The following is a 14,181-nucleotide window of genomic DNA, read 5'->3' as shown; positions in this document are numbered from 1 at the left end:
TGTTATAATGTGAAACAACAAGCCCAAAGACTTAAAAAAAAACCATAAAATGAGGAGGTTAGTCATCATGTTGTGTGATGCTGTGATCTGACCTGTGGAAGTAGTGCAGCATAAATGTGTAGAGCAGCAGCGTCCGTCCACTTCTGTCCACATTATCCTCTTCATACAATAGCAGCAGCAGCAGTGGTAGGAGGAAGGCTGGTACCTCCTGTACGAACCATCCGAGCCTGGCCGAACAGCACCACTTTGTGTTCGTCACATACCGTCCGTACCGCGCGGGGTCACGTGTTTGATGCAGCAGGTAGGCCACGCCCCCCAAGATCAGAGCCCAGCTCAGGTGAGACACAGTGGAGTCCAAACACTCCATTAGGACTGGAGCGGAGTCTCCTCAGGAGGAGGGTTTATATGGAGGCAGACACCATAAGGGAGAGACAAGCAACAGCAGAGACAAAGACAGATGCATTCTACACATTCCATTCAGATGAGTGAGACAGGTCACACACTCCAGCCTCAGTAATGACAAGTATAAATACACACTATGGAAACTACAGGTTCAACGACTGTTGTGCTGTAAACAGTGTTGGGGAAGCTGCTTTTAATGAGTAACTTTTGCTCATTACTTCTTTAAAAAGTAATCCATTACTTTAATTAGTTACCCTCTATGGAAAGTACCTTTTTACATTTGTTGTTACTTTTATTTTATTTTATTTTATTTTATTTTATTTTATTTTATTTTATTTTATTTATTTATTTATTTGGATCCCCATCAGCTGATTCAGGACAACAGCTTCTCATCCTGGGGTTCTCCCATTCCAAACAGACATAACAGTGTCCATTTACAAGCATAGAAATAATGTGATCCACCCTGATATTACCTTCTTAAGTACACTTAACAGTCAAATAAAATAACATTAACAATAATAATAATACTGCAAGATAAAATAAAAGAAACAACAAAAAACAAAAAATAGTAATAATAATCTAAAATAAATAAACCTAATTATAGATGTGTGTGTGTGTGTGTGTGTGTTCACATGTTTTTTAATATCATATGTGTATGTCTACCTGTCTCCTGAAGTGTTTACAGGCGTTGGGCTATTTGATGTTGCTTCAGTTGTCTTTTAAATGTCTTGTGTTGCTGGACTTTAGGCAGAACCACATATCTGTTCCTAAATATGTAAGGCTACATAAAGTTCTACTATGGAGGACATAACAGGTGTTTCTTTTGTGCTCTTTGTTTTTAAAAATGCCACAGACAGAGCGCTGGACAAGAAAACATTGGACTACTGTAGGCTTCAACATCATCACTAAGCTTTACAAACAATATGAAAGAACATAGCCTCAGTACATTTTATGGTCATATAGGTGAACACAAAATACACAAGGGCTTGTCCAACTCTTGTTTAGTTACCTAGTGAAACAAGATGAAATGAGAGCTTGTGACTATTGTGTAGATGCAGCTCTTTCACTACCAGATGACTACTGCGTGTTTGCATATAAAAGACCGTGTTTGCACATGCCCAACGGTTTGGAGCATGTGCATACTTCTTAGGGGGTAAAAAAAATTGCACGTGACGCTTATCAAATCTGTCCCTTAAGAAAAGTAACATTGTGCGGAATATGAAAAAGTAAGTACATTTTGTTTCCAAATTTTCAGTAGTAACATGTTACAGTTACTTTTTTCTGGTAAAAAGTAACTGTAACACATTACTTTGTAGCTCATTCCACACAACACTGACTGCATGACAACTCCAAATGGTAAAAACTGGGACAGTATAATGTAAAAAAAACAGAAAGTTTTGACCTTGCGAGACAAAGCAATGCATTATTGTCGTTTGTAGTGGACAAGAGTTTCACAGATTTACAACAAAAAAAAAAAAACAACTGTCCACTGCAAAAGATATTCCATAAAAAATAAATAGCCTAAAGTATCTGCTGAAAAAACTATTGTATCATGCTGTTTTCAATCAAGGCGATTATTTAATGTAAAAAAAAAGAAAGCCAAAACTTTTACTTACCGGATCTCAGAAGGTTAAACTGGACTTTTAATTATACATCACTATAGATGAACACAACATATTTGCCATTTTATCTTGTCCAGTTCTTTTTTTTTGGTAAATACATAGTACAAATAATTCCTGCCATTGAAATCTGTAACAAAGGGGTAAGGACTTCACCTCCAAAATTACTCCAAATATTTTTTTTTTTTATTACTATTATTATTTTTTACTCTATGTTGTTTGCTTTTGCACATCTTGTTTTTTGCTGAATCCTTATGAATGTGCACTTTTTTCTTGCACTTTATTCTGTTTCTGCCTTGACTGTTGAGTTTCCCCAGTGGGATTAATACAGTCTAATCTAATCCAATCTAATCTAATCTAATCTAATCTAATCTAATCTAATCTAATCTAATCTAATCTAATGTATTCTAATGTAGTCTAATCTAATCTAGTGTAGTCTAATCTAATGTAATCTAATGAAATCTAATCTAATCTAGTCTAATCTAGTCTAGTCTATTCTAGTCTAATCTAATCTAATCTAATCTATTTTAATCTAATATAATATAATCTAGTCTAGTCTAATCTAGTCTAGTCTAGTCTAATCGAATCTAGTCTAATGTAGTCTAATCTAATCTAGTCTAATCTAATTTAGTCTAATCTAATCTAGTCTGGTCTAATCTAATCTAATCTAGTCTAATCTAATCTAATCTAATCTAATCTAATCTAAACTAAACTAAACTAAACTAAACTAATCTAATCTAATCTAATCGAATCTAATCTAATCTAATCTAATCTAATGTATTCTAATGTAGTCTAATCTAATCTAGTGTAGTCTAATCTAATGTAATCTAATGAAATCTAATCTAATCTAGTCTAATCTAGTCTAGTCTATTCTAGTCTAATCTAATCTAATCTAATCTAATCTAATCTATCTTAATCTAATATAATATAATCTAGTCTAGTCTAATCTAGTCTAGTCTAGTCTAGTCTAATTGAATCTAGTCTAATGTAGTCTAATCTAATCTAGTCTAATCTAATTTAGTCTAATCTAATCTAGTCTGGTCTAATCTAATCTAGTCTAATCTAATCTAATCTAATCTAAACTAAACTAAACTAATCTAATCTAATCTAATCTAATCTAATATTGTCTAATCTAATCTAATTTAGTCTAATCTAATCTAGTCTAATCTAGTCTAGTCTAGTCTAATCTAGTTTTATCTAATTTAATCTAATCTAATGTAATCTAGTCGAGTCTAGTCTAGTCTAGTCTAATCTAATCTAATGACTCAGTAAAATAGCATTTATCATTATCTTATCTTACCCCATGTTCCCACAGTTCTGTCCTTTATGTCTAAATATGGTTACTCCTAGCTCCAAAATTCAAAATAGCAACAGTCAAATCAAGCCTCTGGCCTCAAAATGGTATTTCAGAAACCGATGGGTGTCGTCACATTTCCTCGGTCCACTAAATAGGACATGGATGTTTGTATAAGCCGAGACACGTGCTGATGCAAGGTCTGAACACGTCCATAGGGCTTTGTTGGCTTTAACTTGACTAAATCTGGTTGTAATTCCTTATTCATATGTGGGCTCAGTAAAGCCTGGACTTCATTGTCGGCCTATTTCTCATCATTTTATTAGATTTTAATGCTAATTTCTGTTCTTAGTTTAATTTATGTAACAGGGTCCATGTACAAAAAACATTAATCACACCAAATTTAGCTACAAAATCATTTCCATTTGGGGTCCCTAGGCAGGAAGCACCAATACAAAACATCTACATATCCAAAGTAGTAACTAAACTTGTGTTGCACTCAGACATACCGTAGGTCCCGAAAAATAAATTACAGTCGGAGTTTCTGCATTGATAACTTTAAAAATAGTGAATCAATCAAAATGCAGTTTCAGGGTATGAAACTATAACTTGTTACCTACATCTTGCAGAAAACTCCATTCGATTTGCTTCAGTAGTAACAGAGAAATGGGGGATCTTTGTAAAGCATGTCAAGTTTTGTAAGGAGACGTGTTGTCCACTGTGTTCATGCCTTACAAACACGAAGTTTTTTCATTGTGTTCTCGCACAAAAATATCTCTTTTGAAAAAGTGACTGCTTGTTTCTTTTCATTTTCAACTAAGGCAAGGCAAGTTTATTTGTATAGCACATTTCAGCAACAAGGCAATTCAAGGTGCTTCACACAGGACATTGAAATAAAAGAAACAAAAAGAAACACATTTAAAACATTATAAAAGAAACTAAAACAAAAATACACATATTGAAGTAAGAGTTGCAGTGCAGAGTTTCAAAGAGAATATAAAATTTAAAAAGTCAAAAGCCTTTTAGTCAAAGGCAGCAGTGAACAGGTGAGTCTTTAACCTTGACTTAAAAGAACTCAGACTCTCAGCAGACCTGATATTTTCTGGTAGTTTGTTCCAGATATATGGAGCATAAAGACTGAACGCTGATTCCCCATGTTTAGTTCTGACTTTGGGAACACAGAGCAGACCTGCACCAGATGACCTGAGTGGTCTGGATGGTTCATACTGGACTAGAAGGTCTCTGATGTATTTTGGGCCTAAACCATTCAGTGCTTTATATGCTAGTAAGAGAATTTTGAAGTCTATTCTCTGAGAGACAGGGAGCCAATGTAGAGACCTCAGAACTGAACTGATGTGGTCCACTCTCCTGGTCTTAGTGAGGACTCGAGCAGCAGCATTCTGGATCAGTTGCAGTTGTCGAATAGACTTTTTAGGCAGACCAGAGAAGATACTGTTACAGTAGTCAACTCGACTAAAGATAAATGCATGGACAAGTTTTTCAAGGTCCTGCTGCAACATCAGTCCTTTAATCCTAGAAATGTTCTTGAGGTGATAGTAAACTGACTTTGTAATTGTTTGTATGTGGTTTTTAAAATTCAGGTCTGAATCCATGACAACACCCAAATTCCTGGCCTGGTCTGAGGTTTTTAACTGAAGTGACTGGAGCTGCATGCTGATTTTAAGACGCTCCTCCTTGGGTCCAAAAACGACTACCTCAGTTTTTTCTCTGTTTAACTGAAGAAAGTTATGGCCCATCCATTCAGATATTTGCTCCATGCATTTACCCAACTAACAAAATGAATAATGAATTACATCAAAAAGGAAGCAGATTTCTGAGTTTTGCAAACGTAAAGGTGCGAAAATTAATGATTAAAGAAAGATATGAAATGATTAACTCATGGAAGACTGGATTGAGCTCATCCTCCTTTTTGGCTTCCTGTTTTCTTTTTTCTCTCTTGTCATCAAGATGATAATAAACAATAATATTTACACTGAACTCGTCCCTTAAAAACGAAACAAAATGATATAAACACTCAACTTGGCACATTAATTAAAGTTAATCTTAACACTTGACAAAACAAAGTTATTCCATTCAAATGGATGCCAAGTGCATCCAAGTGCCGAACTTGGAAGAAACAAACCCATGACATGTTTTACAAAGATCCACATTTCTCCATGACCACTGAACCAAAATAACTGGATTTTTCTGCAAGATGTAGGTAAAAAGTTATAGTTTCATACCCTGAAATAACATTTAGATATTTTAACCATTTTGAAAGTTATCAATGTGGAAAGTCAGATTGTTTTTTTTTTTCTTTGGGACATACAGCATATGGGTGTCTGACCACACCATGCCATCCTGATAGAAAACATTCACATACAGTTTCAACATGTTCCACAGTCACTTACCAGTTTGAAGGTTGTTGTTTAAGTTGCTGCTTTATTACTCATATGAGGATAGTGGTGTTTCTTTCCATAGATGAATAATCAGAGTGCAATAAGTCACTGTAGTGTCCCTTTTATCGTGAAAGTACCTGCCCTGAAACAGGATCTAAATGTTCCTTGATCCTGTAATGTGAGCACAAACAGGAACTTTCTCCAACAGCTCAAAGGTGTGTACAGAGGGAAAGCAAATAATATTGGAATAAGGAATAATGAGTTTCTAGTCAGACAACAAGAAAAAGTTATCACACACAGCCCAAGACAATGTATGGTTTAGTTGGAACTATAAGTCAGCTGTAACTGATTAAAAAAAGAGAAGTATTGTTGTCATTTCCACCATTAGATGCAGATTTTAAGTAAAACAATGGAGATTGAGCTGAGTTAACAGACAGGAGGTCTGTGGTATAATCAATATTTTCTATCAGAAATGTTCTGAAATGTTGCACCAGGAGAATCGGCATTTGTTCCAATTGTTGTGTTTCCCATCGTCTGTTGTCATCCTGGTCTGTTCGGACCACTGAAAGGGTCCATGTTTAACCCATAAACACCCAAACATCCACTGGAGACCAAAACCATTTACTGATATAAAAAGTTAAATAACAGTTGATCCACTAATCTGATCAATGCATATAAATAATTGGTGTAAAATGCAGTTTTTCATCTTTTCATGGTCATCAGATATGACCCATTTGGACGTTCAGAGGCGCTGTAGTTACCATGGAAACACCGTCATCTTTTACAACATTGATTCAGCAGTAAAACCCATGGAGTTGGATCAATGACAGTGGATGGAGACAGTTGTTTTTGTGTTCTGTTACTGATGTCTTTGCTGAAAAAATCCCTTTTTCTTGAGTTTTCACTGTTTTTTAAACAATATCCCTCAACTTTAATTTGACTTTTTCTGAACATCTACATAATAGATAAATTAAATTTAGGAAAATACATGATTTAACTTTAACCCATAAAGACTCAGTTTTACTTTTATGCTGGTTCCAAAATACATTTTTCTCTAACCTTTCTTAAGTGATTTATCACCATTAATTGCAATATTATCTTCCTTATTTTGAGTTTTTCCAGTATAAATCATGTATTTTCCTATATTTAATTCACTAATCATGTAGATGTTCTTTAACCCATAAAGACTCAAACATCCACTGGCGGCCAAAATCATTTACTGTTATAAGAAGTTAAATACCTTTTGATCCACTAATCCTATTGATACATATAAATAATTGGTGTAAAATACAGTTTGTCATCTTTTTATGGTCATCAGATATGACCCATTTGGACGTTCAGAGGCGCTGTAGTTACCATGGAAACACCGTCATCTTCTACAACATTGATTCAGCAGTAAAACCCATCGAGTTGGATCAATGACAGTGGATGGAGACAGTTGTTTTTATGTACAGTTAATGATATATTTTACTGAAAAAGTCACTTTTTCCTCCATTTTAAAAACATTCCATTTTAATTTGAGCTTTTACAGACATCAATCATGATCTGTAAATTAAATATAGGAAAATACCTGATTTTTACTTAAGAATGCAAAATACTGGTGATAAATAATTAATAATAAATAATTTAATTAAAATTAAAGAAAAAATCATTTGGGAACTGCCACAAAAGTAGCACTGGCTCTTTAAAGGTTATTCATATCTGTATCAAACAAGCAGATAAATGTGTTTCTCAAAAGGTCAGAGGGTTTTTTTTTGTATGGTATTTCTTTCTTCTGCTTTTCAAACAAATTAAAACCAGACTTTCAGTGAATGTCACTCATCCTTTTCTCCACAGCTGCTGTCCCAGTAGAGATACAGTTTTTACTGTAAGCATGCAAAGCGATGCACTATTTATGAACATTCATGTCAAATTTATTGCAGCTTTATTTTAGTGCACATGAGTGGATGCATCCCAGTGGCTGCGTCTGTGTCGCTGAGTGAGTTTTTTTTTTGCTCCAGATGGTCTGTGAGCTTGTGCTGCTCTCACAGTTATCAATGCGAGCTGGAATTATGCAGGGGCCTCTTAAATTCTGCAAACAACCCTTAATTCTTAATTTAGATATTAATTAGTTTTCCTGTTACTTGGCAAAGCCCTGTGATTTCCCCCGACACCAGGCATGTTTATAAGTGGGGCGTCTGCTGTGGAGAAACATGCGCTGTAGAAGATGGAGGAGACTGAATAACATGATTCAAACAACTCCATTATCTGAATATAGGCATCAGCAGGAGCAGCCCACTCTCAAACCACTTATTCAGTTTGTATCTGTTGTAATTGCCGGGACTAATTTTCAAATTCTCCAAATGTTCTCCAAATTATTTATTGATGAATTTATTTCAGCGCTGCACCTCCTCTGAGATCCTGTCTGCTTTATATCTTAACTAGTATCACTGCGGTAACAGTGAATTAAAGCAATTTTTTTTTCCCCAAAATATTCAACAGTGTAGAAGAAAATGTAATTATGTTGTTTACATTTTTCTGACAGGTTTTGTTGGTTATGTGTCCCCTGATATTTTCTAAAAATCCAAAATACCAGTAAGAAATCATCTTTTTACTCCCACCAGCTTTTACATTCAAGCAGCACAAACAGTGTGTTGGCTGAATCATCACCTTCATCATTCATCCTCCTCCTTCCCATTGGATTACTCCCATATCACATTCTCTTAATTGCATCTTTAGCTTCTTACTTTTGGCCTCGTGCACCTACATCCTGTGATATGTGTAATCTTTCATTCCCCCTGTGTTAATGCTAACATCTAATGTTTTGGCTATTCCATTACAATGAAATGGTATAAAATGACTAATACAGAGTCAAACATACAGCCCATGTGCCAAAACCTGCCTGCCAAAGGGTTCAATCTGGCCTGTAGGATGAATATGTGAAATGCAAAAATCACACTGAAGATATTAACGGTAATGGGTGTCAAACTCATTTTAACCCTGTAAAGCCTGAACCATTAAATCAGTGACAGAAAATTCCAGTTCTTTGACACTGGAGCCTTTATTGTTCCTTCTCAACGACCAAAACATTATTTTTTCCAAATATCAATTTCCATGTATGAGTTTCAATTTTGTACCATATTTGATACATCGGGTCTCAATGTCCAAGTATTATTATTTTTGAACAAACAAAAACATAATATAACACAAACATGTCTAACAAATGTGTCATTAATTAGGAAGGAGACACAACTTTGCCAATTTTGAAAAGGAATTACCATCTTGTAGTGTTACTGGAAAGGCCTCTGGTGAATGAATTCCTCCCCCCTGGGGGATTATCCATGTATTGCATGTATATTATTGTATACATCAGGTGTTTCAAGAAAAAAAAAATCACTCTGATAATGTAGAGGGCTTCAAAACTTATGTATCAAATATGATACATTTGGTGTTATAGGGGCCACATACAGCCCAGTATGATCTCAAGTGGGTCGGACCAGTAAAATAATGTCATAATAACCTATAAAGGGCGACACGGTGGCGCAGTGGTTAGCACTCGTGCCTCACAGCAAGAAGGTCCTGGGTGCGATTCCAACACCAGTCGACGGGGGGTGGGACCTTTCTGTGTGGAGTCTGCATGTTCTCCCCGTGTCTGCGTGGGTTCTCTCCGGGTACTCCGGCTTCCTCCCACAATCCAAAGACATGCACTAATAGGTTAATTGGTTAATCTAGAACGCCCATAGGTGTGAATGTGAGAGTGACTGTTTGTCTCTATATGTTCAGCCCTGAGATGAACTGGCAACTTATCCAGGGTGTACCCCGCCTTCGCCCCTATGTAGCTGGGATAGGCTCCAAGCGACCCCCGTGACCCTAGTGAGGATAAAGCGGGTTCAGAAAATGGAAGAATGAATGAATGAATAACCTATAAATAATGACAATTCCCAATGTTTCTCATTGTTTTACTGTAAAAAAACTAAAATTAAATGAAAATCTTTACATTTATAAACTATCCTTTCACAAAAACAGTGAATCACTTGAACAACCATGTACAATCTGAAATGTCTTATTTTGCTAAACCCAGTTTGATTAGTCTTTGGTTTATTTATTTGTGTATTTGGACCCTAATAGTTCATAGTTTGAATTTGAACCCTCCAGGTGCTGTAAAGCTATCGTTATATTCATTTTGGCAAAAACTGAGTGGATTTCTAAAACCCCTTTCAATTCCTTCTTGATTTATTATGTTTTAAAACTAGTTACATCACGACATTTGCACAAATAAGATCAAGACTTCCAACGAACATTTCTCCGAGTATGCCATAATTGTTTATCATCACCAGCGGTTTTAGTAAAAACTGAAAATATGTCCAAACTTCAAGCCAGTTACCTAAAATATTCAATTGTTGGTTGTATTAACAAACACAAGTGGCTGAACGGGACAGAAAGCACGGTCAACAACCTGGAGGGGGCGGGGCATGAAAGTAGCTCATTTGCCTTTAAAGGACCAGCGCTCAAAATGACCTTTCTGGTGTCATTACTCAGAAATAGGGTTGAAGATGGACCTGTGGAGTTGAATTAATGATGAATTCAGACCCAAACAGAGCATTTACAGTTTATGTAGACCACAGGGAAACGTTTGAAAATGCATAATTCCATTTAAAAAAGGCAAAATATCACTCCTTTAAGCAAAATAAGCACAATTTTAACCATATTATGCCTGTTACTGAATGTTTTGTGCCTTTGTAGATCCATCTTGATCTGTAATGCACATATATGAATGTTAAATGGAACCACAATATTGGTAACTCATAAAAACCCAAAATGACCAAAACCATCTACTGATCTAAACTGTTTAATACCTGTTGATCAACTAATCTTATCAATATATGCAAATTATTGGTGTAAAATACAGTTTTTCATCTTTTCATGGTCATCAGATATGACCCATTTGGACGTTCAGAGGCTCCGTAGTGAACATGGAAACACCATCATCTTCTACAACATTGATTCACCAGTACAACCCATGGAGCTGGATCAATGACAGTGGACGGAGACACTGGGTTTATGTTCAATTAATGATATATTTTACTGAAAAAGTCACTTTTATTTTATTTTATTTTTTTAAGTTTTCTCTGTTTTTGGTATAATAACCGTCAAATGTAATCTGAACTGTCACAGACATCTACATAATCAGTGCATTAAATACAGGAAAGTAGGTGGTTTTCACTTAAAAATACAAAATACAGAGCATAATATTAGAATTACTCATTAAGAAATGCCAAAAATAATTAATTTAGGAACTGACACAAAAGTAGCCCAGTGTTTTTATGTTTTAAAATTGCACTAATGTTTCATTATTTATTGGTTATTGTGCTATTATTTTACTGGTCCAGGCTGTTCGAGATCAAATTGGGCTAAATTAAAATGAGTTTGACATCCAACAAATGTGACACAAAACTGTTGAGCTTAATCATTTATTTACACTATTGTTTGCATTGTCTCTGTTTGCAGACTGATTCTAAAAAGTACTTCTTGTAAATTATAAATGTGGTGTTAACATCCTTCCATAGGACACACTGATGAGGCTGCCTGCACTCGTATGTGTAATCTTTATAACCAGAGGAGCTGAATAAACGTTTTGGCTTTCCTTCTCTCTCTCTTTCCCAGTGCACTCCCATCGTTGGCCATGGCTTCGTGTTGGACAAGTACAAGTGTCAGTGCAGGAGAGGATTCTACCATCCAAGTCGAGTGGCGCTCAACGGCTTTAAAAGTAGGTTACAAATCCCATCGTGATACAGAAATGCATATTGCAGTTTGCTGTCAGATGAAAACTTTGAATCTTTTAAAAGCCAGCTTTTGGGATTTAATGAAAAGCAGTTTGTTTTTCCAGTGACAGACACAGTTTGTTTGAAATGCTGTTACTGCTTTGAACCGGTGTCCTGGGGCAGTGGGGTTATGAAACCTGAAGCTTCAGTCGAAGTATTCTGACGGTTCTGTTTGTGGAAATGTTTACTACGTTTGTGTTCAGAGCTCTAGTGGGAGCCACAGGTGTTTTCTGTTCCACGAGCTTGTGGATTAGAAATCTGCTTTGTTGACAGATCAAATGTCTTGGTGGAATTAAAATAAATGCATGAGTTTAAAGATATTTGTAACAGTTTCTGAATAAAATGTAATTATATATTATATTATATTATATTATATTATATTATATTATGTTATGTTATGTTAGGTTAGGTTAGGTTAGGTTAGGTTAGAATAGATTAGATTAGATTTTTTTTTAAATATGTAATTTATTTTTAATTGACATTCAGTACCAGACATTCCCATTCAGTTCATCACATGTACATATAGCATACATTTGTTGTCTGCTCTAAATGTCAGGATAATATTTTTGTTTTATGTCAAATAACCAAATAAAAGAAAGAAAAAAGGGGGAAAATAAACCATGAACAAGTAGGGAGTGATCTTTTCCACTCGGCACAAAGATTAGATTAGATTAGATTAGATTAGATTAGATTGGATTAGATTTTTTTTTTATATACATAATTTTTTTAATTGACATTCAGTACCAGACATTCCCATTCAGTTCATCACATGTACATATAGCATACATTTGTTGTCTGCTCTAAATGTCAGAATAATATTTTTGTTTTATGTCAAATAACCAAATAAAAGAAAAACAGAGGGAAAAAACTATGAACAAGTAGGGAGTGATCTTTTCCATTCAGCACAAAGATTAGATTAGATTAGATTAGATTAGATTACACTTTACTGATCCCACAACGGGGAAATTCAATGGTCAAAGCAACAACAGAATAAAGTGCAAGAAAGAAAGTGTACATGCATAAATATAGTCCAAAAAACAAGATAATGTAAAATTACAGCAGTTGTATAAAAAAGGGTAAATGGGACACAAACCTGTTGACCTCAAACATTTATTTATGCTTACTCATACTATTGTGTTTACATTGTCTCTGTTTGTTTAGTAGATCTATTTCATAAAGTGCTTATTATAAATTATAAATGTGGCGTTAACATCCTTCCACAGGACACACTGGTCAGACTGTCTGCACTGCCGTTGTGTCTACGTTCCTTCTTTGTTTTCAGATCTCGTTACATAATCGTTGGTCCGTGTCATGAAAGTAATCAGCTGATCTCATCCGATTATCTCCAAATGCCAAAATGTCAGCCTCATTTATTTCTCAACCAATTAATCTGCAATTTCTGGCTTTTATTATTGTTTGGAATGAGTCCCTTAATGGCAGGTGTTATATCTCACAGGTCAGACTAAACCTCATTTACCCGGTTTCATTTTCTGAAGGAGGTGTAAATCACCATCACTTTGGCTATATTTTATTTAAACTTTAATCCCGACACATTAAATTGCTAATAAGACTGTGAGTGGGCGCACAACTGTGGATCCACTCTGCACTGACGTCCTTTGCCTTCAAGTATATCCTTAACTTTACCTTCATGCTTGTGCTTTGGATTTAAATGCCTGCCTTCTGACACCTTGACTGAAAGCCCTGCAGTGTCCTCAGGCAAAGAGCCTGGCCCTGATGAGCAGGATAATCAGGCAACTGCGGTGGTTTCATCCCTGACTCTAACAATACAGCACCCCAAGGGGGATGATATGCTAAGCTGGAGCTTTATTGTAATGCAGCGTGATGAGGCCTGTAGTGAAACAACTCCGTCTCTAGAATATGTTCCTCATGCATCCATGAAAACAAACCAGAGTGGAAGGCGTTTTTGCATATTTCCTTAGCAACAGGCCAAAAGGGCAGATACCAAAGGAGAGAGAAACACGGTCCGACACCAGAACAAGTGAAGTGTCTGGAAATGTGCAGAAGAATCTCATGAAACATTCCATCCACTCTCATTGTCACGCGTTACATTTTGCTTGTGATCCTTCACATTTTTACTGGTAATTTTGAGTCTCTATTAAAGCTGCAGTGCTTGATAGTTTTTAAGCTTCTCTGGGCCAAATTTCCATAATTATAGTTCAACTTATTGTAATTCAAGTGGTCTGAGATGACATGAGGCGCTGCATCTATTCCTTCTCTGTGTTTTCAGTTCTACAAAATCGTACGAGTTTTAGGATGAAGAAGAAAACCTGATGATACCATAATGCACATGTGTATATATCTGTGTTTTTCTACCTTGGGGTCAGGACTCCACATGGGGTTGCCTGGAATTCAAATGGGGTCGCTTGGAATTTCTAGTAATTGATTAAAAAAAAAAAAAAACAATTTACTAATAAAAAATATATGGTGAGATGACAGAGACAATCCCAATCCATAAAAGACATGACAAACTGTGAAGCTGAAACTGCAGCACTGTGGTTCTGTTTATCTGTCAAATGTTCATTGTGGTCGGTTTCAGATGCTGCAGCTCTTTCATAATTCATAGTTTGAGTTCTTGTTTGTTCAGTATTAATTGTCAGCCTTGTAAATCCAAGCTGGACTGACTGTACATGTCCTGACCAAGGGAA

General features: G+C 35.6%; 2 protein-coding genes across 4 annotated transcripts in view; one reads left to right on the top strand and one right to left on the bottom strand.

Annotated features, from left to right (window-relative positions):
* Positions 1 to 5,795, bottom strand: part of LOC115437696 (3-oxo-5-alpha-steroid 4-dehydrogenase 2-like) — a 32,370-nt gene extending 26,575 nt beyond the window's left edge. For 2 of the 3 annotated variants that reach the window (XR_003937971.1, XM_030161004.1), the window contains exon 1: positions 93 to 528. Coding sequence is in view for 2 of the 3 variants with exons in the window: in XM_030161004.1 (XP_030016864.1) it covers positions 93 to 367 (275 nt within the window). In the remaining variant the exon portion in view is untranslated. Of the gene's footprint in view, positions 1 to 92; positions 529 to 5,726 lie in introns of those variants that run through there. The other variant, XM_030161005.1, reaches the window with a different exon arrangement.
* Positions 1 to 14,181, top strand: part of LOC115437411 (probable G-protein coupled receptor 158) — a 125,439-nt gene that overhangs the window by 98,129 nt on the left and 13,129 nt on the right. The window contains exon 3 of the mRNA XM_030160635.1: positions 11,358 to 11,460. Within this exon, the coding sequence (XP_030016495.1) occupies positions 11,358 to 11,460 (103 nt within the window). The remainder of the gene's footprint in view (positions 1 to 11,357; positions 11,461 to 14,181) is intronic.

The sequence above is a fragment of the Sphaeramia orbicularis genome, chromosome 17 (genome assembly GCF_902148855.1).
Source record: "Sphaeramia orbicularis chromosome 17, fSphaOr1.1, whole genome shotgun sequence".
Classification (NCBI taxonomy): domain Eukaryota; kingdom Metazoa; phylum Chordata; class Actinopteri; order Kurtiformes; family Apogonidae; genus Sphaeramia; species Sphaeramia orbicularis.
Note: the sequence above shows the minus strand (reverse complement) of the source record. Positions and strands in the feature narration are given on the sequence as shown.